Source organism: Protomyctophum parallelum (genome assembly GCF_964188405.1).
Source record: "Protomyctophum parallelum genome assembly, chromosome: 16".
Lineage (NCBI taxonomy): Eukaryota > Metazoa > Chordata > Actinopteri > Myctophiformes > Myctophidae > Protomyctophum > Protomyctophum parallelum.
Window position 1 is genome coordinate 26,838,802 of NC_139711.1, and position 22,176 is coordinate 26,860,977.

The 22,176-nt window shown below is 42.2% G+C and overlaps 1 protein-coding gene across 2 annotated transcripts in view; it reads left to right on the plus strand.

The window, feature by feature from the left end:
- The window catches only part of LOC310873312 (putative carboxypeptidase X1), a 30,572-nt gene that overhangs the window by 457 nt on the left and 7,939 nt on the right, over positions 1-22,176 (plus strand). Inside the window, exons 2-9 of one of the 2 annotated variants that reach the window (XM_083785660.1) lie at positions 933-1,106; positions 5,527-5,636; positions 6,160-6,299; positions 7,028-7,112; positions 7,243-7,405; positions 8,105-8,193; positions 10,995-11,118; positions 21,050-21,246. In XM_083785660.1, coding sequence (XP_083641786.1) covers positions 933-1,106; positions 5,527-5,636; positions 6,160-6,299; positions 7,028-7,112; positions 7,243-7,405; positions 8,105-8,193; positions 10,995-11,118; positions 21,050-21,246 — 1,082 coding nt within the window. The remainder of the gene's footprint in view (positions 1-932; positions 1,107-5,526; positions 5,637-6,159; positions 6,300-7,027; positions 7,113-7,242; positions 7,406-8,104; positions 8,194-10,994; positions 11,119-21,049; positions 21,247-22,176) is intronic. The other variant, XM_083785661.1, reaches the window with a different exon arrangement.

Consider the following 22,176-nt stretch of genomic DNA (forward strand, 5'->3'; position numbering starts at 1 on the left):
GTGTGGTTACTGTGTATGTAGTTGTAGTAAACGAGTGAGTGATGATGGATCCTTTCGTCTGCATGGCGACATTTCACCTATCAAACAAACTGACGGGGCTTATCGTGAATAAACTGCAGTGCATTGTGAGACATTTTCTGTGGGTCCGTTATATGCTCGCCTCGGTAGTCTGTACGTGACACGTCTGAGTGAGTAGTCAAAGTAACGTGTGCGGCTGTGCACGCGCTTGAGCTGTGCGTGTGTGTTCTGTTGTCCACATTGTATCCGGTGGTATGGTGAAGTGCTTTAAAGTTATCTGATGAAAAACACCTAGTAGCCCTAGCTCCTGTCCATATAGAGTATAGACTAAGAGCTATGGTAGCCCTACAACTGGAAAGAGATAGGAACAGAGCTACTTGTTTGAGTGTTTATATTATTGGCCACATGCAAACAGAGCTGCTAATTTTACACACATCTAAATTCGAAGCTTTTGTCTTATTTTGTATACTATTTAAATAGTTTTGAGGAAAAATGCTGCTATTTGTCCCAAATTGATTGCTGCTATTCGTTTAAAAAAGCTTTATACCCTGTACATATAGCATGTATATAATGAGGCAATGTGACATATCTATGTTTAACTTTACACAATGCTGTACCCCCTCCGCTCCAACTGTATACTACTTTCCCCATTTAACTGTATATTTTGACACTTGCTTTGGCAATGTCAATGTTTTCTCAGGCCAATACAGCTCCTTTGAATTTAATTGAAATTGTTTAACATTAAGCTAGCTTGAATTCATTCTAGAATTGAGTTTCTTCTACTGTGTATAGACTCTTGTCAGCTACCTAAATCAGAATTATGCATCTTAAACCCCTGCATATCAGATATGTTAAAGTCTTTAATATGATACTGAGAAAGTTATTGCCTAAATACATGCTGTGCATTTTTATAGCAAGGAGATCCGTCAGAAGCATTCGGATAGAAAAGAAGGACAGACCTGTTCCGAAGAAGCCCAAAGTCCTACTCAAGAAGCCACCCACCAAGGTTAAAGTCAAGGTTGTTAAGAAAACCAAACCTAAAGTCAAACAAAGTGTGCGCCAGTCAATATCCACGGACACAGTGACACGTATGTATGGGGATTAGCCCTGGAAGGCTATATACAGTACAGTATGCTGAGCAGACCATGGTTCCCTATGGTGTAACGTAGTTTGGTTTTACCTTTTTGAGTTATTTTACATAATATAATAACTCATGGTGTTAAACCACCAGCTTGGGGGTGCTATTTTGCCACGAGTCAGATAGATAAAACCTGTGCAACATTAACATTCAAATAGTATACTATCTTATGTGTCCAAAATGCAGCCCATCTGGCACCTAAAGAAAGGTAAAACCAACCATGAAGGTTTTTCAAGAAACCGTTTATAGACCAAGGTCTGTCGATGGGATTCACCAAGTGATGTGGCTGTTCCCTTGCTATGCAAAAAGACATACTCTGTATATAGTGCAAAAGTACTGTAAGGTAGACAAATACCTAAACAAGCAATGTACTCATTTATTTAAATGTCAATATGCAGATAACCTGCTTAATGCCTATTCCTTTTGCAAAAATGGTCATTTTGCCAGAAAGCATATTTCAAAATATGTTTTGGTAAAACTTGAACCATTGTTGAATCATAACTCCACTCCAATGCTGGGAACAGATTCAAAGCATCCCTGCTTTTCCATAGGGACGTGAGGCCTACCCCAGTGGTTCTCAACCTTTTCTTGCCGTGAATCCCCCAAAAATAACAATATTTCTTCCTTTTTTCCCTTTTTTTGAGATTATGTCTTAACACAAACATTTAATGCCATTGACAATGACTGGAAACTCGCCTACACCCCACTGGGGGTCTCTCAACGCACAGGTTGAGAACCACTGGTCTAACCATTATTCAGAAATCCCTGCTCATCTCCCAACATGATCCCTCTTTCTCTCCCCCTCTGTTAATTTGTCCTTTCTCATACACTATCGGTGGTTTTCAGCCCTTTTCATATCAAGGCCAAAGCTAAAGAATATGTCCACATTTCCATGCTGTATTGATGTTGGTACCATAGGAGAGATAACAAGCAAACGATCAAAATAACAATTCTTCTACATTCTCTAATTGTGTAGACTTCTTGTAAAGTAAATAATCATTTTTCGCTCTCAAGAGTTAAAGATCTATAAGAGTCCATTTGGTTACCAACTCCGAAATTGAGCTGGGGACCACCTGGAATCCCTTCAAGGACCACTGGTGGTCCTCACTGCACTACATAACACACATATATGCTGACAGAGATCGTGTAGTTTAAGGGATGGTGTTAGTTTCGTTCCTGTTTGTTTCCCTTCCGACCCTTGAACCTTATCCCCTGGAATCCAGAAGCCGACCACAATTATCTCTCAGATTCTCAAAGCAGAGGTGGGTGTGTGGGTGCGTGCGTGTGTGCGAGGGGCTGTACCAAAGGAAGAAATGTAGTGTACAGAAGAAAGGGTCAGTGTAACTAATATATCGGCCCAGTGGGAGTTCCACTAGGATGGAGAGAGAGGTATCTGTAGTGACCTCCCACTGGATGTCATTTTCCTTCCTTACTAAGTAAGTATATTGTATACATATGGTATACTGTATTACCATATATGATGAGCTGGCTATGTCCTTGGTCTGCCTGCATTGACTAGCAATTTGTGGCTTATTTGTAGCTCCGTTTGGAACCTCAATATCTACGCTTTATCTCTGAGATGAGGTTCCGTCCTGTGATGTCCCTGCCCACGTCGAAATGGGCTCTAGCTGGGTCGAGCCCGTCCACAAACAGTGGATTAAACGCTTTTTGCAGTATTGTTTCCAAAAAGTAAACATATCAGAACCGAGATACAGTTGATAAACTTAAGGCCGGCACGTACATTATTTTGTCTGGGGTAAAACAACTGCTTAAATCAGGCTTTAAATTAAAAAAATGTCAATGTCCAGTCAACCCCCGTTCGCATGCGCAGTACTGCTTCCGTAAGATTGCATTGGGAAAACCGGGGGAAACATGGTACTGGCTGACAAACAACCACTTTGTTTTAAGTGTATTACTGTATCTTGGTTCTGATATGTTTACTTTTTGGAAACAGTACTGCGAAAAGGGTTTGATAGAGAGACTTACATCCATGCATTTGTTTTGTGAGAGGAAAGTCGAAGCCCCAGTGAGTGTAACTAAAGCTTCAGTCACTGACAGACACCCGTATATGCACAATAAATTATTAAAGGCTACAACAATCATCATTATGGCATAAGGTCTCTTTGGACAGGCTTTGGAAAAGTTTACTTTGGAAACATTTGTGGTTTGGCTAAAAACAAATTAGGTCAGTATCAGGCTATCAGCAAAGCCTTAGAACAATTACTCTGGAGTGGAACTATGTTCTGAATCACAGCCAGATCAGCTGGGAGCCTAAAGGCTTAAGAGGCAAAACATTTATTGTGGTCAGCTTCCATAGAATTTGCATGGGAAACTTTGTGAACCTTTACATTAATTGCTCCTGAAATATGGCCAGATTTCGACTGAAGTCATAATAGATAAAGACAAACTATATCTACAATTGCAGTCTTTTCATCATGTCTTCATTGAAGACAATTAATTTAGATTTTGGGGTCTTCAGGGGATAGCAATAAAAGCAGCTGGCAGGATGAACCAGTACGTGTTTGGAGAGACATGAGAGAGCAAATCAAGCTGAGCCTTGCAGACAATGACAGTTTTGTCTGTCCAGAAAAAATATAACGCACATCCTCTGTTATTTGGTGCTGGGCCAAACTATGAAAACAGAAAATCTGAATAAAGCGGGAGCTCACAACTCCCTTTTAAATGCGCCAAAGATTAACGACACAGCAGCTAAAGTTTTATCTGTCTACACACACTGGGTGTAGTGAAAACTAAGGCAAGTTGGAGGAAATCTTGCTGTATTTCTTAGTAGGCTATACAATGTACTTTGTAGGCCTATCTCTCGCTCTCTTTACCCTTAAACCTGGAACCCTAATACGTTGTTATACCTTTTTGTAACATTAGAGAAAACATTGAACATTTTGAATTAAAATCTGAATTTAGAAGGCATTTTTAGAAAAACACATGACATTTTATTCATCAATGTCTCCTTCCTCTCTTCCTCTCCTATCCCCAAAATGCTGCTTTTTCCTACTTTTGGCGTACATGCTTTGTAGAATTGATGCCTTCATCTTTCAGCGATTTACTAGTATGGAGGATTATCTATGTGTGTGTGACTGTGGATGTGTGAGTGCTTGCCTGCACCCAGGGTATGGCTGCAAATGTCACGTGTATGCCTAGGCACATACTTTATGTTATACTTTACTTTATGTTTTCAAAAGCACACATATATCTACATCACAGATGTGCACAACTGCACATCTGTGATTGTGTATTCACTGCACATTTGTGTATGTATGTTGTGCCACCTATTTTGATAGACACTAGTTAAACTATACAGATGTACAGTATGTTGGTTACTTGTTCACATACAGTATATTAGTGTGTTATGGTACGTGTTCACATACAATATATTAGTGTGTTATGGTACTAAGATAGCATACAGCAGACATACGCTAGGTTTGATATTTACCTGGTATCCTAGTTCCTTTGCAGCACTTCATTGTTTTCTTTGCTTGACCGTTTAGCTTGTTGTTTGTTATGCTTCATGCCACTTACTCTGATAATACACATTTCAAAGCTTGATTTACACTTGGTTGCGCATCATGTCTCACAGTCACACCAACATTGCAGATCCACAAGCTCCCAGTGCATTGTGAGTACACTATTTTGCGGCCATAGCTGAATGGTTAGAAGCCTGCCGGGGGAGCCGAAGGCCTCGGTTATCCCAGGTTCGGTTCCAGACCAGGCAGCAATGTGTCGAAATGTCTCTGCGCAAGACACTAAGGGCTCCATTTTCGTCCATGTTAAACCCCTTATCCCTCAACTTCTTCTCTTTTTTTTTTTTAAACATTTTTGAATAGTTTAAATAGTTGAACTATTAAAAAAAAAATCAAAATAGTAAAAAAAGGCAAAGAAGTTTAGGGATAAGGGGTAAGGGGTTTAGCATGGACCCCTAAAGGCCTATTTATACTCCAGTTTTAGGTGGTTGGTTAAAACCACAGCGGCTTGATGTCATGTTGTAGTTTTAGTAAAAGCAGAGGGATGTGTTTGGGTGAGCGGTGAGTTGCTTACCACAGCAGCTCAGTGATGTCAAGTTGTAGTTTTAGTAAAACAGAGATGTGTTTGGGTGAGCGGTGAGTCTCTTACCACTGCCGCGTGATGTGAAGTTGTAGTTTTTGGTGGTCACCTTATCACCTAAAACTGCAGTATGAATAGGCCTTTAACTGATCCCCCTCCGTGCTCCTTCTGTGGGCAGCACTGTAATTTCCCCCTGCGGGATCTCAATTGTTTTCAGTCGCCAGACTCCGACATGCAACTAGTATAAATCAGGCATAGGTCGCTCTGTGTGCAAATGCCTAAATTGTGTGATATAATGGCTTCTCCACCAGAATGCCCTCCTCTGGGTCTGGAGTCTCTGAAGGTGAAAGACAAGCAGCTGAAGGCTTCTTCCTTCCAGCGCAGGGGCCTGGGCCCCCACAGAGGTCGACTTAACATCCAGGTGACCAGCCGGAAAGTATCCAAAGGAACATAAATTGCCGTTTTTGTTGTTCATGAATATTGCAACTGAAATAAGAAATTACAGCTTTTTATAATAATAATAATAACTAGAAATGCACTCTGTCGAGGTGCCAACTTGCGCCTTGCACACAAGTAGGCCATACATGGCATACTTGTGCGCAAGCAGAGTACTGCTACTAACTAATGTCTATTACAACTGCTGTTCTAAATCCTTCAGACCTGTTACCGACCTTATACCAAGTTGACACGTACCTTAGTTACGTCACCATCAACAGCCAATAAATAAGGGACCACCATTCATACATACCGACATACACATACCCAGACGATCACCAAGCGTACATTAGTTACATCATCAAGAATGGTGGTCCCTGATTGGCCGACGTATATGGCCAGTTTGAATAAATTGAAAGCGCCTTGATTTATTGGCCAGGAACTGTGTATAGTGCCTCGGCGTTGTGCATTGATGTTTGTATGTGCATGCGTGTGTGTTGTCTGCGAAGTCTGGGATACACGACGGCGATATCTACGATGGAGCCTGGTGTGCTCAGTACAGAGACAAGAAGCAGTGGCTGGAAGTGGACGCCCTGAAACCCACACGCTTCACTGGGGTCATCCTGCAGGGACGCAGCTCCATCTGGAGGTCATGATGCATAATAAGATTCTGTAATGGGATGTAAAATGATGGACCTATATGGCCTATATCTTGCGCCACCCCTTACCCTTGCAATTTTTTACTATTCTGAAAAACCTTTTAAAATAGTTCCAATAGCCTTCTAACATTCTCTAATTGTGTAGATTCTTGTAAATTAAAGGTATATTCAGTGATTTCACTTAATTCAAATATCACTTATTTTTTTGTTTTGTTGTGATAATCCTCCCTACTATAGAGTGTGCTGACCATATAAGGAGTTCCTCCCTGTCCCCAGTTAAACCCTGGGGGTCAAAAAACCGTAGGTTTCGTTTTTGGTTCTCTATCCTGATTGGATGAAAGGCTTTGGGTCCCAAGGCAAAAACGAAACCTAAAGTTTTTTTAGTGAAATCACTGAATATACCTTTAAGTAATGCAGGTGTTTTAACAAAAATGTAACTCTTGAGAGCGTAAAATGAAACCAAATGGACCCGCAATTAATTTTATGCTATCAAGAGTTAAAGTTCTATAAGGGTCCATTTGGTTACCAACTCTCCATCATTTAGCTGGGGACCACCTGGAACCTCCTCAAGCACTACTGGTGGTCCCCGGACCACTGGTTGAGAACCACTGTTCGCTTTTTTCAGTTTTTCAGGATATTTAAAATGTTTAATTTAATTAATTTTCATGTTGTATTACAATCTTTCAAATATATTAACATGTATGTTTTCAACACTCAGCTGGGACCTAGTGCATTCTTACAAAGTCCAATTCAGTAATGATTCCTTGGTCTGGAAGCCTTGTATGAACGGGACCGAAGAGGCAGTGAGTTATCTCCATGTGTTAATATTGTGACCTATACGGTACATTTACGAACAAAATTATTAACCATAACCATATCTTATACCTTGCTAGTGCTTTGTCAAATGTTACCCATGTTGTGACAATGTTTTAGGTATTTGAGGGGAATCAGGACGCAGAGACTGCCGTGCTGGCTCAATTTAACACATCATCAATGGTGGCACGCTATATCCGTATCAACCCCCAGTCCTGGTACGAGAATGGAACAGATGGGAGCATTTGTCTCAGAGCTGAGGTGCTGGGCTGTGCCCTCCCAGGTACTGCATAGTAGCCATCATAAGGTGAGCTGCTCCACTGATGTTGTAGTGCACTGGTTCCCAAACATATTCATGTCATTTGAAAAGATATGCCAGGGACCTCCATAAGAGAAGATTTTTACGGCTTTAGTAGTGAATCCCCACCTGTTTATTTTCAAGGACCCCAAGTTTGACCTGCATTAGGCAAAAATCAAATGTAAAATCAATGTTAATTTAACTCTGAGAGTGTACAAATGGAACCAAATGGACCCGTTAGTGTCTGTTTCGTTCCATTAGGACCCCACTTTGGGAACCACTGTTGTAGTGTACATTTTTACTTATATGTGCCCTGCAGGGAATGAAGCTTTTAATGAAGCTCATGTAATGTTTGCAGCAAGTTAGATACATGTCATAGTATATCTTGTCATATATCATGTCATATGAACGGTCATCAAAGCTTTTGAAAAAAAATGACTGCTGTTGTCATTAGCCTTTTACACAATGTCCCACTAGCCACTAGCATGTAATTCTAGTTTAGAAAGCTTCAAAGACACATTTGTCATCCATATGCAACATTATTTACAAATTCAGGACAGCATGTTTGCTGTGGGAGCTCCATAATTCATCCAGGCAGTCATTAATAAACAAGTAAGTCAGGTTTGACAGCTGGGACAGAATTGTGTCAACTATTTTCTTTCTTTTTGCACCATGATCTTTCAGATCCCAATATCTATCCCTGGCAGACGGAACCTGCTGGATCCAGAGACAAACTGGACTTCAGACACCACAACTACAAGGAGATGAGAAAGGTATAAGGGATACATTGCCACAGTGATAACGATGCAATGCTCAGTGATGCTGGAGAAGGTCTTTTTCGTAGGGAGACCAATCATGCGAGCTTTGAAAGTCACACACACACACACACACACACACACACACACACACACACACACACACACACACACACACACACACACACACACACACACACACACACAGACAGACAGACAGACAGACAGACAGACAGACGGAGTGCAAAACATACTCTCTCCCCATTCCTTCGGCCTGGTGGAGACACGGATTATAGACAGTGGACGGACGGCACACATCACACCACAACCCTATGTTTCCAAGTTAATTTACTCACTGAGCTTTCATCAGTGTAGCAACTAGAAAAAGTGCCCCTCGGGGCACAGGTCTCCACCAGCTAGGGTAGGTCAGGTTGTGGCCTCCTGGTGGCTCTATAATAGGCCAATGTGAAAAGGGTGCAATATATTCCTCAGGAAGGTCCGTGAAAGATTTCACGTAAATTGCACGCTCCATTCATTATTTGAGGTTTTTTGTTAAAAACGGGCCAATCCTGCAAATTTTGAAAGTCAATGTTAGCCTATTAGGATGGAATCTGAAATATCGGACAGATCCGTCTTGAACACAAGACTATAGAGACAGTGTGTAACGATTTGCGGAATTTTTGGACAGAATCTGGAGCAGTAATTTCAAAAGTAGGCCTCCTGGTGGCGCTATAACAGGCTGTTCTGGAAAATTTGGGACATCGACCGGGTTAACGGTGCCGGAGATTATCTGGTAACAGACGGACGGACGGACGGACGGACAGACACACAAGGACAAAGAGTACAAAACATACTCTCTCCCCATGCCTTCGGCCTGGTGGAGACAATAATATGTGTGTTTGCAGTGAGTCTAGAAGAAAGTGTACGCCATGTGGTCAGTGCGCCCACTTTTCTGTGGTTTCAGACTCACCAGAGAACGACATTTTATTACCACAGGGCCGCTTGGAGAGACTGTAGCGAATTTGACCACTAACTACAGCAGGGCTTCTCCTAGCCCCTCTCGGAACCCTCCGTAAAGCTTTTCTGAAATTTGGATGTCACTTTGCGTAGGGTCCCTGTGCGTATCTATATTTTCGTATGGGAATATTGGAACGCGGACATAAATATCCTCGGTAACATCGAGTCTGCGCCGTTTGACGTCTTCTTTTCGTTTGCGTTATTCTGAAGGTGTCAACTATAAGTACCTATACATACCGCTGCGAATTCTCTTGTGTCACGGAAGCCGTTAAGTATTTTTACTTTACTTTTAAGTATCTTTGTTTGACCGATTTGGTCGCTTTGATTCTTCTTGTTTATTTACCGTTTATTGTACCGCCTCCCGATGTGCGGTTGGCTTGTGCCGGCTACGTTCCTGCCTCTGATCTGCTCTGTCATAGCTATAGTGCCACTAGCTAGCCAGATAGGCGGTACAATGAGGTGTCAATAAACAAGGAAGGAAGAGAAGAATCAAAGCGACCAAATCGGTCAAACAAAGGTTAAAAATACTTAACGGCTTCCGCGCCACAGGAGATATTCGCAGCGGTATTTATAGGTACTTAAAGTTCACACATTCAGAAGCCCTCACACGGAAAAAAAAGTCCTCAAAGAGCGCAGAAGGACTTATCCGAAGGTGTTAACGTTTATATATGTGTGCGTACCCGGTGGCAGGGTGGAGGTGGAATAGGACCCCATGCTCTGGGTCTAAAAAATGTCAGAAACTTCAGTAGCATTGGGTTCTGCTTGTAGGGCTAGGCTTCTCCCACTACTGATAGGAGTCATGATTCTCTTGTCACTTATTTCAATCAAATTACAGCTTTTTGAGCGGCGCCGGTGCTTCATTACACAGTATGTATACGTGTATGTGTGTGTCTCTATGCACAGTACAGTACAGTAACTCTAACAATACATGTATAGTTGCACTGCTCAGTTCACACACGTCTGATTTTTCTTACCTATAAATATTTATTTCAGATTTGTAAATAAGCCATGCAAATGATGCAAGTATGAAATAAACAACAGCAACAACCTTAAAGGGACACTTTATGATTTAGAACACTTTCCTGGGGGTCTTTGTGTGTAATATGTGGTTTTAGATATTTTTAGATTTTAGCAGTGAGCCCAGCGTCTCTGATGTGCTCACTTACTTCCTGGACTACAATTCCCATAATGCTTTGGTGCAATGCTCCTCCTTGTGTTACTGAGACAACAGTCCAGGAAGTCATGACATCAGAGACACTTTGGTAGACCTTTCCAGGCAAAAACTACAAAGTGACGTAATTTCACAGGTCCTTCGTCGGTCATTTTAAAACCGGAAGTAAGAGTGCAAACTGTCCGTAGCTCGATCGGGTCCCTAACTAGCATGCAAAACTATAACATGCTAAAAGGAGCGATGCGCTAGCCTTTTAGTGGCATCCTAAATTCATACTTTTTCTCATGTCACCAAATCTGAGGGTCAATTCCGAGATAAATGCCGCTAAAGTTTGCGGCCAGTATGGGATTCTATGAAGCACGGATTATCATTATTTTCGTCTTTCTGTGTTCTCGACCGTTCCAAGATAGTTGTCGGTGCCCGTGTCGTCGGGGCCCGTATACAGGAGGTGTATAGTATGTTAGACGTTCAAACGCGGGGATGGCATAAAAGTGAGGGGTTTTCTTAACCGTGTTTAGACGTGTAGGCCTATGGCTCGAAATGGGTCAGTGAGGGAGAGAGAATCATCAGGATATGAACCAGTTTCAGAAGAGGTGCAGGTATTATTATGTTATCCTCCTTGTTTTCCCAGTTGATGAAGTCAGTAAACGAGGCGTGTCCAGACATTACTCGCATCTACAGCATTGGGAAGAGCCACAAGGGCCTCAAGCTGTACGTCATGGAGATCTCTGACAACCCAGGAAAACACGAGCTCGGTAAGTTAGACAGCTGTTAAGTTAATAGAAGTTACACAGATTTTCTTGACTGAAAACTGCCATGATGGTTCACTAACACACAAGGAGAAAGTGACATGTTGTCATAGTCCCCACTCCTCCGGGGGCGACTGTGGCTCAGGGGTAGAGCAGGTCGTCCAATGATCCATGGGTCGGCGGTTCGAATCCCGGCTCCTCCTGTCTACATGTCGAAGTGTCCTTGACACTGAACCCCAAATTGCTCCCGATGTTCTGGTTGGTACCTTGCATGGCTTCCGCCGCAATCGGTGTATGAATGTGTGTGCGAATGGGTGAATGTGATGCACTATGTAAAGTGCCGTGGATAAAGGCGCTATATAAATGCACCATTTACCATTTACCATTGGTGGTGGAAAAAGTACTCAAATGTTTAACTTAAGTAAAAGTATCAATACTGTAATTTAGAAATACTCTGTAAAAGTCCGGAATTCAAAATGTAATTGAGTAAAAGTACAAACGTATTGGCATCAAAGTGTACTTGGAGTACCAAAAGTACTACAAGTTATTGTATTGTATAAAAATCTTTTGAAAATAGCAGATCTACAAGCTCACAATGTGTCACATCGTGTCCAATTGTGAGCTTGTAGATCTGCTACTTTCAAATGGCCGAAATGTACAGTATATAGGGGCTGAAGTAGTTGGTACAATATTTGCCTCTCAGATGTAGTGGCGTAGAAGTAAAAGTACTGGAAATTGTACTTAGTTACTTTCCACCACTGCCGCTCCTTCACCAGAGTAAACTGCCCTAATAAGGCAGGGTTGAGAATACAATCTCATAAAGATGCACTAGTTCAGGGGTGACCAATCTAGCCTGTGCAATAATAACATTTATTATGTAACTGTACGGCAGCCGCTTTCACGACTCTCTCTCTCTCGCAGCAGCTTGTTGTGTGTACTTAGACGACAATGCAGCAGTTAACCACCCTGCTGCGCATAAGCACCTACAACTCGGCAACCTATTAGAGCCAAGGAGGTACTCAACCATCCACAATTCCACAGTCTGAAAGTGAAATTGTATACGGTCTACCACACTGAAGAGGAGCTGCAGTGCTCATATTGCTGTTCTTGTGTTCAAAATTGTTAAATGGATGCCAGCTAGTGGCAGAGTTGGATGGCCCAGACTGCCTTCATGATCTTCAAGTGTCCCCTTTTATGCCCATAATATGGAGTTCTTTGTCAGGCATGTCCAAATATGGAGTCTGGCCCGGGAAGAGGCCCTTTTCTGGCGGTCCTGGACAACCGTGGGTCCGACGCACACTGGGCACTGCACTCCCTGTGGCGCTGTGGAACGCGTGTGTCGATTTTGATGTCGGTGGTGTGAACGGATTTCGAGTTACGTGGATTTCAGACGTATGTACATATGTACACACAGAGTCTTGGTGCATTTATAGATATACGATAGATGTCAGAGAATGTGCTGCACATTAGGCTGCCGTCAAACTGCACTGATGTCAGCTTTAGAACAGTGGTTCCCAAAGTGGGTTCCAGGGGGTCCCCCAGCTAAATGATAGTTTGGAAACAAATGGACTCTTATGGGTCTGTAACTCAGAGAGTGCACACATGGAACCAAACGGACTCTTAACGGGTCCATTTGGTTCCATTTGTACACTACTACACTCTCAGAGTTAAATTAACTTTGATTTTACAATATAAATTGGGCGTCCCAGAGATGGAAATGCCATTAAATTGGAATTAAATTCCTTGGCGTGAAAAAGTTTGGGAACCACTGCTTTTAGAACACTTAAAGCAACCATCATCAACCTGTTCACTTTGATCAGATCTGACTGTGATTCACTGTCCTTACTACTATGCAACCTCCTCGCTACCCTGCTTCCCCAGGGATTCTCCTCCCATGCAAAGACAGCACTTCTAATGCAGGACAGATGCAGGGTTATGAGGGGACTTCTACAATACCTGCCACTGTATGCCCCAACCCTCAAGAAGGCATGCACAGACAGACAGACAGTCAGGCACCGTGTTGAGCATACAGTATATCACTGCAGAGCCACACAGCCCCATTTCCCTCCTCACTTGCACCCAGCAGTAGATGATGTGTTTGCTTTGGCCCCTTCTAAGCCCACATGACATCCTGCCAACTCTGGCAACTGCTGAGAGAGACCTCCCCGCCAAAACACACAGTAGTAGTATAGGCACTGCCAGCCAGGAATACCAGTGAGGCATTGAAGGTGTGCAGTGCAAAATTATAGTTGATTTTTTAGTTATTTGATGTCTTATCTGAAGTGGAACTGGTTTTAAACGTTGTTTTTCACACATTTTTTGGAATCAAGTAACAGCAACAACTTGTCAGGACAACTTAAGAATTTTATTACACGTTAATGGATATAGAATTAGAAATACATTTATTTAGTTTGGTGATGATATGGGTCTGTTTTAATTACTCTGACAGAGCACCAGTGGTGTCATGCTCGTAGAACGCAGTACCACAAGGTGGTACCAAAAACAATGTGACGTGCACGCGCAGGTACAGAACGGAACGTTGCACGTGTGTGCATGCTAGAACGCGTCCCCCTGGATTCACGAGAAGACACACCTAAACTCGCATCACCAGACATTCCAAGACGCACCAAGTACCCCCCCACTATTTTCACACCGTGTCAAGTACCGTGCCGAACTCAAATGGCTACTACTTTGCATAACAACATTCTCATACACTGTAAGCAACACAGCACAGCAGTATGGCTCCAGTAGGCTACTGCTTGTGTTGTCCTGCACGCAACAAGAATGCCTCCGCCACCATCAAAGAACAGATTAATTCGTCCAAAGCAAACCTTTTATATTGGCTACTGCTGTGCAGTAAAGATATAGGCTTAGGCTATATCATCTGTTCTGTGCACATGGTGCAATGCGCAAATGTAGGCGCGTGAGCGCGAGTGCGTGGCAGCGTGTGCATGCGCGTGACGTTCCGTGGTACTGGAAAAAAATCACCATTACACCACTGGGGAGCACACTACTACCCTACCATATAAAATCACCATTACACCACTGGGGAGCACACTACTACCCTACCATATAAAATCACCATTACACCACTGGGGAGCACACTACTACCCTACCATATAAAATCACCATTACACCACTGTGGAGCACACTACTACCCTACCATATAAAATCACCATTACACCACTGGGGAGCACACTACTACCCTACCATATAAAATCACCATTACACCACTGGGGAGCACACTACTACCCTACCATATAAAATCACCATTACACCACTGGGGAGCACACTACTACCCTACTATATAAAATCACCATTACACCACTGGGGAGCACACTACCATACCATATAAAATCACCATTACACCACTGGGGAGCACACTACCATACCATATAAAATCACCATTACACCACTGGGGAGCACCCTACCATACCAATGGTATATAAAAGAAGATTGAAAACAACTGGTAAATTAAATTCCCATTGACAATGAATGGATGATGTTCCAAAGCATCAATCAATCAACAATTTACTTGCTGCCAGTGTAAAAAAAGAAAAAAATAATATATATGTATATATTATATATATAAAAAATAAATATATATATATATATATACCCTGAGTACATTGTATGTCTGCTGATAAGAGCGCCCCTCACTTCACATGGGTGTGATCTTTTTATTAATAGTTTGAAACTATAGGACGATGCAATCCTTCAGTGTCAGTAGGCTACTCCATGTTGTGTCTCCACAACATGGAGTTAAAAATGCCCCCGTCCTGCAGTATTCAGTCAGGACAGCCAGGAAACACTACAAAGACGAATCCAATCACACATGACTGGCTAGTCTTTGCATGGCACCACATGCACCACTCAGGGGAGATACTTGGCCTCTCTACAAGGGGAATAAATTGCTTTCTTTCTAACCTCCTCCCAGTCAACTTGACCTAATTCCTTCTTTTTCTTTTCACCCTGAAGCCTGAAGTTTTCCAGAGACTTGTTTAATCTAAACAAAGCAGTGGTTCCCAAACTTTTTCATGTCAAGGAGGGGTCCTTGACATGAAAACGTTTTTTTTTCCTCAAAGCAAACAAAATGGTAGGAGCGCACACCAAGATTGTTGGGTGGGGGACATACTTTAAAATAGAAAGGAGAGGTCGCACAGCTCGTAGTCCCGATGCCAAAAATACTTTTTAAGTGTTTATTGTTACCAACGTTTCGACAAACAAGTTGCCTTCTTCAGGGTATGACCCCCAAAATTACACTAATTAGCCTGCGGACCCACACTTGAAAAGATATTCCAGGGACCCCCATAAGAGAATATTTTTTACAGCTCTAGCAGTGATTCTCAACCCGTTTAACTTCAAGGACCCCCAGTTTGACGTGCATTAGTCTACAGACCCCAGATTCAATGGCCACTGGGACCCCAATTTATATTGTAAAATCAACGTTAATTTAACATTTACAGACCCATAAGGGTCTGCAAATTACAGACCCATAAGGGTCAGACCCATAGTTACAGACCCATAAGGGTCCATTTGGTTCCAAACTATCATTTAGCTGGGGACCCCTGGAACTCCCTCAAGGACCCCTGGGGGTCCCCGGACCCCACTTTGGGAACCACTGTTCTAAAGTTCCAGTGACCGAGTTGTTGAGCATTTTCCTGACCTGGCAGTGGTTTCAATGAGAACACATACAGATTCCTAGAAATCGATCCCTGTTCCGTTTCCCTCGTTTTATACAAATGAATGTCCTTCTAATGTGTTTTACAGAACAGAGGAAACAGTAGAGGAAAATCTGTGGGTGTTATGACTAATTAAATGACCATGTAAGAAAGGCATGAATGGGACGGTTCTAGCCTGGCTGGAAGATTGAATATATGGGGTGGGGGCAACCATGAACGCTACGCGAAGCGGCGCGGGAAAAACATGCAGGGTCAACCATCAAATCCCCCAAATTGTCAGTTTATGTGTGTTGTGGTCTGAACACTTCTCTGTTGTGCACATTTTGCGAGCCGTCAGCCCGTCAGAGTCTCTCCCTCCGCTGCGCGACTCGCTACCGAGAGACACTCATTTTGGGGTATGTGTTCAGGTGGGTCTAAAAATAATGCCCACCCAATCAGAAATGATAAATGGTACCGATATAGGTACTGTTACTGTTACTATTAAAAAATATATATATATATTCCCCATAACTTGGTTCATTCTAACCCTTGATTTATACTTGGTTACGAGCTGTGTCACTCAACTAAGTATGAATCACCCTGAACCACTTACTGTAAATCCTCTATTCTTGGTAAAACAGACCTGCTGCTGAGTTACAACTTGGACCACTTCTTTCCGTCTACACCAAATCTCTTCACCACAAATAGCCGATCTGCAAGCTCACTATGTAGATCTGTTATTTTTGACAAATGTTCCCCACAGAATAGGCATGGGGTTCAAATGGTTAACCTCTCTCCCCACTACTCCTCTCATGATTGATTCATTAGTCCTTGAGTTGCACTGTTTTGACCTATGAAAATAACCCTGTCATATTTATCATCTCATGTCCACTAGAAAAGTAGATAAGACAACAACATAACAAGGGAATGGTGTTTAAGTTATCTGGACAGCTTTTTGTCTGGGGATATCAGAGAGATAATAATAATAATTTAATTGATGAATCATTTCAACATGGTTGTTATCTCCAGGGACTGCAGGGAGTATGTTTTCTCTCCTGTGAGAGTCAGTGTGAGTCAACGTATCTGCCTGTGAGCCGCTAATCTTGGCACAGCTGGACCGATAAGTGTGAAACTTTGCACGCACACTATCCAGTAGGCCCAGGAAAACTTTCCACCCAAAGTGTTTTTTAGGTTGCATTCAGACTCGACGCGAATGGGCGGAGAAGTTGCATCATTCTTGCATATTTAATTTGCTGCGTTTGCCTTCACACTGCGCTGTCATCCGCAGCAATTGGAAACGCAGTAGGGAACTTAGGCCTACTAGCCTACATACATTTAATAAACCTGGTAGGTTAATAGGAGTAGCCTACTGTCTACACAAACACACATACCACTTTTATCTGACTCCAGATCAGCAGAGCCCGTCCAGGTCTGTACTACGAGCACAAACACTTTATGCAACCTGGAGGCTGCAACATTGTGCAAATGTGCGATGGAACCTAATCGCCTCCATTCTCTTGCTATATCCTGTACACTGCATTGTTCGTGTGTGTAACCTTCAGCATTTAAGCCTATGATGGTCTGGCCATATTGCAATAAGGGCTTCTATCTCTTCATTAGTCCACGGGATGTCCACGGCGGGACATCTTTATGAGTCGCTGCGTAACAATGCCTTCTCCTTCCTTCTCGTGTGCCAAATACCACCTCCTTCATCCCACAATGGTACATTCACTCCCTATATGTTAAATGCGATTGCATTCACACCTGCAGTGATCCACACTCTGCTGCGTTTCAAAACGAAGTGAAACCCCCGCTTTTTGGAGTAGAATGTGGTTCTTTGGTGCGCATTAGGATTCGATTGAGCCTTCACACCTGCCAAACGAAGCGCACTTTCCGACAATGTGCAGCAGGATTCGTTTTAATCGCAGTAAAGCTTTCTGGTGTGAATTTGTTCTAAGGTGTTCTATAATAAATATTTTAATTTCTCTACTGAATCACCCAAAGCATGTTTTTAATGTAGAGAATTCTGTTTCCCCTTGGCTATTAGTACCAACATTTATTTTTATTTTGTATTGTGGAATTATCGGACTGCATCCTTGAATTGCCTGATGTGTCTGTTAAATGGAAAAACAAATATTTCTTAAAAAGACCCCAAATATTTGATAAACATTCCCAAATCGCCGGTCTCTGAATTTAGACCCTTTTACTATTGGTACAGACGTCTCTTGTTCTCACCTTGGCCTCCAGACCGTTTAGTGATCTCCAAGCAGAAAACACATATAACTTAATTACAGCGTTGTTCTCACCTTGGCCTCCAGACCGTTTAGTGATCTCCAAGCAAAACACATAAGTTGGAACAGAGTATTTCTACATTGGTGTATTGACACTTTTACTTCTTAAATTCCACCACTGGCTGGCACATGTTAAACACACATTACTCTCTATACCCATGGTGGCTGGCACATGTTAAACACATGACTCTCTATACCCATGGTGGCTGGCACATGTTAAACACATGACTCTCTACCCAGTGGTGGCTGGCACATGTTAAACACATGACTCTCTACCCAGTGGTGGCTGGCACATGTTAAACACATGACTCTCTACCCAGTGGTGGCTGGCACATGTTAAACACATGACTCTCTACCCATGGTGGCTGGCACATGTTAAACACATGACTCTCTACCCAGTGGTGGCTGGCACATGTTAAACACATAACTCTCTACCCAGTGGTGGCTGGCACATGTTAAACACATGACTCTCTATACCCATGGTGGCTGGCACATGTTAAACACATGACTCTCTACCCATGGTGGCTGGCACATGTTAAACACATGACTCTCTACCCAGTGGTGGCTGGCACATGTTAAACACATAACTCTCTACCCAGTGGTGGCTGGCACATGTTAAACACATGACTCTCTATACCCATGGTGGCTGGCACATGTTAAACACATGACTCTCTACCCAGTAGGGCTGTCCCCGACTAAGGATTTGTATAGTCGACTGATAGATGAATAAATTAGCTGTTAGTCGAACAGGTAGACAGCTTCACATATCTTGGACTCACACTGGACAATAGACTTAGGTTTGATCAACACATTACATCAATCCAGTCACGCTTTCAGCAAAGACTCCATGTAATCCGTAAATTAAGATCACTATCTGTTGCTCCTCATCTTTTGCTGTTACTGTACAAAAGCATTATTCAACCCGTTCTGTTGTACTGTTCTGCATGTTTCTACACCATACTGTCCATGCCTAACAGGAACAAACTTTTCAGTATCACCCGTATTGCTTCCAAAATCATCGGACTTCCTACACCCACACTTTCTGATATGAACAATAACGCCATCACACGACTAGCACTCTCGATATCAAATGACACTGATCATCCTCTGTATCGTTTCTTTAACCTCATGCCATCTGGACAAAGATACAGGACCTTGCCATGGAAAAAGGTCCGTTTTAGTAGGAGTTTTGTCCCCTCAGCCATCGCGGCATTAAACAAACTGCCCCGCCGATAGGATGGTTCTGTACACAGTGGGGAACTCATGTTTTGTTTTTTGTTTTTTGTTTTGTCTTGGTGCTATGTGCTCTGTGTTGTTTTTGATGTGGGTGTTGAACTGTTGAACAGATTGTGAAGACAAATATCCTTCGGGACAATAAAGATTATTATTATTATTATTATTATTAATAGTCGACTGAGCAAAAAAACCAAACATTTATTTTCCCTTTTTTTTCTGGAGTCTATCAGGCCAGATTCAAGTCACAGGCAGTGGCACATTGCCACACAGGCAGACACACTCCACATGCACATTGGAGATTTGAACAGTCAGAATGTTCAAATGTGTTTATGTCCCCCACAGACCTAGTGGAATAATACATTTTCTTTGCCCCAAATAATTGTATATAAAAATACAATATTTACAAAAATATACAAAAATATTGTATTATTCCACTAGGTCTGTGGGGGACATAAACACATTTGAACATTCTGACTGTTCAAATCTCCAATGTGCATGTGTAGTGTGTCTGCCTGTGTGGCAATGTGCCACTGCCTGTGACTTGAATCAGGCCTAAGTTCTTTGTCAAATGTTAAGTAATTTAGCTTATACTACATTTCAGAGGCAAATATTGTACTTTTACTCTACTATTTGACAGCTTTAGTTACTATAGTTACTTTGTAGATTTAGATTATTATTACAAAACTTACATTAACCACTTCAGCCCTATCCACATTTATGCAATGTGAGCTGGTGGATCTGCTATTTCCAAAAGATTATTACACATTTGAAAACTTGAAATGAGACATTCTACATAACTCATACTAACAAAGTATTTCTATGTTGCTGTATTTATACTTTTACTTAAAGGTATATTCAGTGATTTCACTTAATTCAAATATCACTTATTTTTTTGTTTTGTTGTGATAATCCTCCCTACTATAGAGTGTGCTGGCCATATAAGGAGTTCCTCCCTGTCCCCAGTTAACCCCTGGGGGTCAAAAAACCTTAGGTTTCGTTTTTGACTCTCTATCCTGATTGGACGAAAGGCTGGGTCCCACAGCCAAAAACGAAACCTAAGGTTTTTTGAGTGAAATCACTGAATATACCTTTAAAGGGCCACTTTACGCCTTTTGCAACCAGATCTTATTTTATTGATGTTTGGGAGACAAGAAACACTTTCCTGGGGTTTTTGTGTGTATAGGCCTAATATGTGTTTTTAGATATTTGTGATGTCACGGACACTGGTCTCACTTCCTTCCTGGACTACATGTTGTCTCAGTAAGACAGCCCTCTTCCCAGAGCCGGAAGAGGTGTCTACCTTTATATGTCTATGCCTCTCCCCCCTTGCTGAGTGCAGCAAAGCATTATGGGCATTGTAGTAATCCAGCAGTGAGACATAATACTAAAATATCTAAAAACACAAATGCCGCTATCCATCCATCCCGCCATCCATCCATCTTCAACCGCTTATCCGTAGTTGGGTCGAGGGGCAACAGCTCCACCAGAGTGTTCCAGACTTACATCTCCAGAGCAACATTAGTGACTTCCTCCTGGGGGATCCCGGGTCCAAGGCCAGTGAGTCGATGTGTTTCCTCCAGCTTGGTCTGCAGCCCCGGGGTCTCCTCCCAGTGGGACGTGCCTCAAGGACCTCCCTAGGGAGACTTAACCAGATCTTGTCTCCTAAACATCATTAAAATAATATCTGGTTTCAAAAAATTTGAGTACTTTTCCTTGTCTCTATACATGGGGTTTTCACGCCCCCTGCAGGCGAGCCAGAGTTTCGCTACGTGGCCGGCATGCATGGGAACGAGGTGCTGGGCAGAGAGGTCCTTCTCAACCTGATGCAGTACATGTGTCACGAGTACCAACGAGGTGACCAGCGTGTGGTCCGGCTGGTCAAGGAGACACGCATCCACCTGTTGCCCTCCATGAACCCCGACGGATATGAGATGGCCTTCAAAAAGGTGCCTGTTTCTTTGCTTTACAACAGTGGCCGGGCCACTGAGAAGGCCCTGTCACCCCAGGTTCACTTGTGTGCAGTGTTGATTTCGTCAACTAATACTACGACAAAACCTTTTTTCACTGATGAAAACTAAATGGAAACTAAATTAAAATTAAGCTATGATGACTGAAACTATGACTAAATATATATAATATTTTGTCAAAGAAAAACAAAACAAAAAAAAGTAGTGGTGGAAAAAGTACTCAGATTGTTTTACTTATTAAGTAAAAGTATCAATACTGCAATGTAGAACTACTCTGTTACAAGTAAACGTCCAGAATTCTAAATGTACTCTAGTAAAAAAGTACAAAAGTATTGGCATCAAAATGTACTTGAAGTACCAAAAGTAAAGCTACTCATTGTGCAGAATGTCCCATTTCAAGTTGTATCAAAATTCTAATGTATCAAAATCTTTTGAAAATAGCCGATCTACAAGCTCATTTGTCCATGTACTTACTGTATGTTCTGTATGAAAAGGTCACTTCAGTTTATGTTATTGTGAGCTCTACTGTAATAGCATAATATTGGGTTGTCACTGCACCGTGCCTCAAAGAGGTTTCAATGTATGAGCCTTACTGTATACTTGGTAATAGAGCCTCCGTCTCATACGGATCTCTCTATAGTCTAGTAATAATGTAATTTGACCTCAATCTAATTGCAAAAATAAAATAAGAAAAATGATTTTGATATATCCTGAATAACAGAAAAAAGGTTGCCTGGAATTGTCTGAGGGGAAAGTGTTGAAAATGGCCTGTACAGTATGGCCACCATTGGCCATAGCAACTTGCCCAAATGTTCTGACATCATCACATTTGGGCAAATTGCTATGGCCAAATTTAGCCCAATGAATGGGCATTTTTGTGCAAAACTAATGCTTGGAATGGATTCAGCA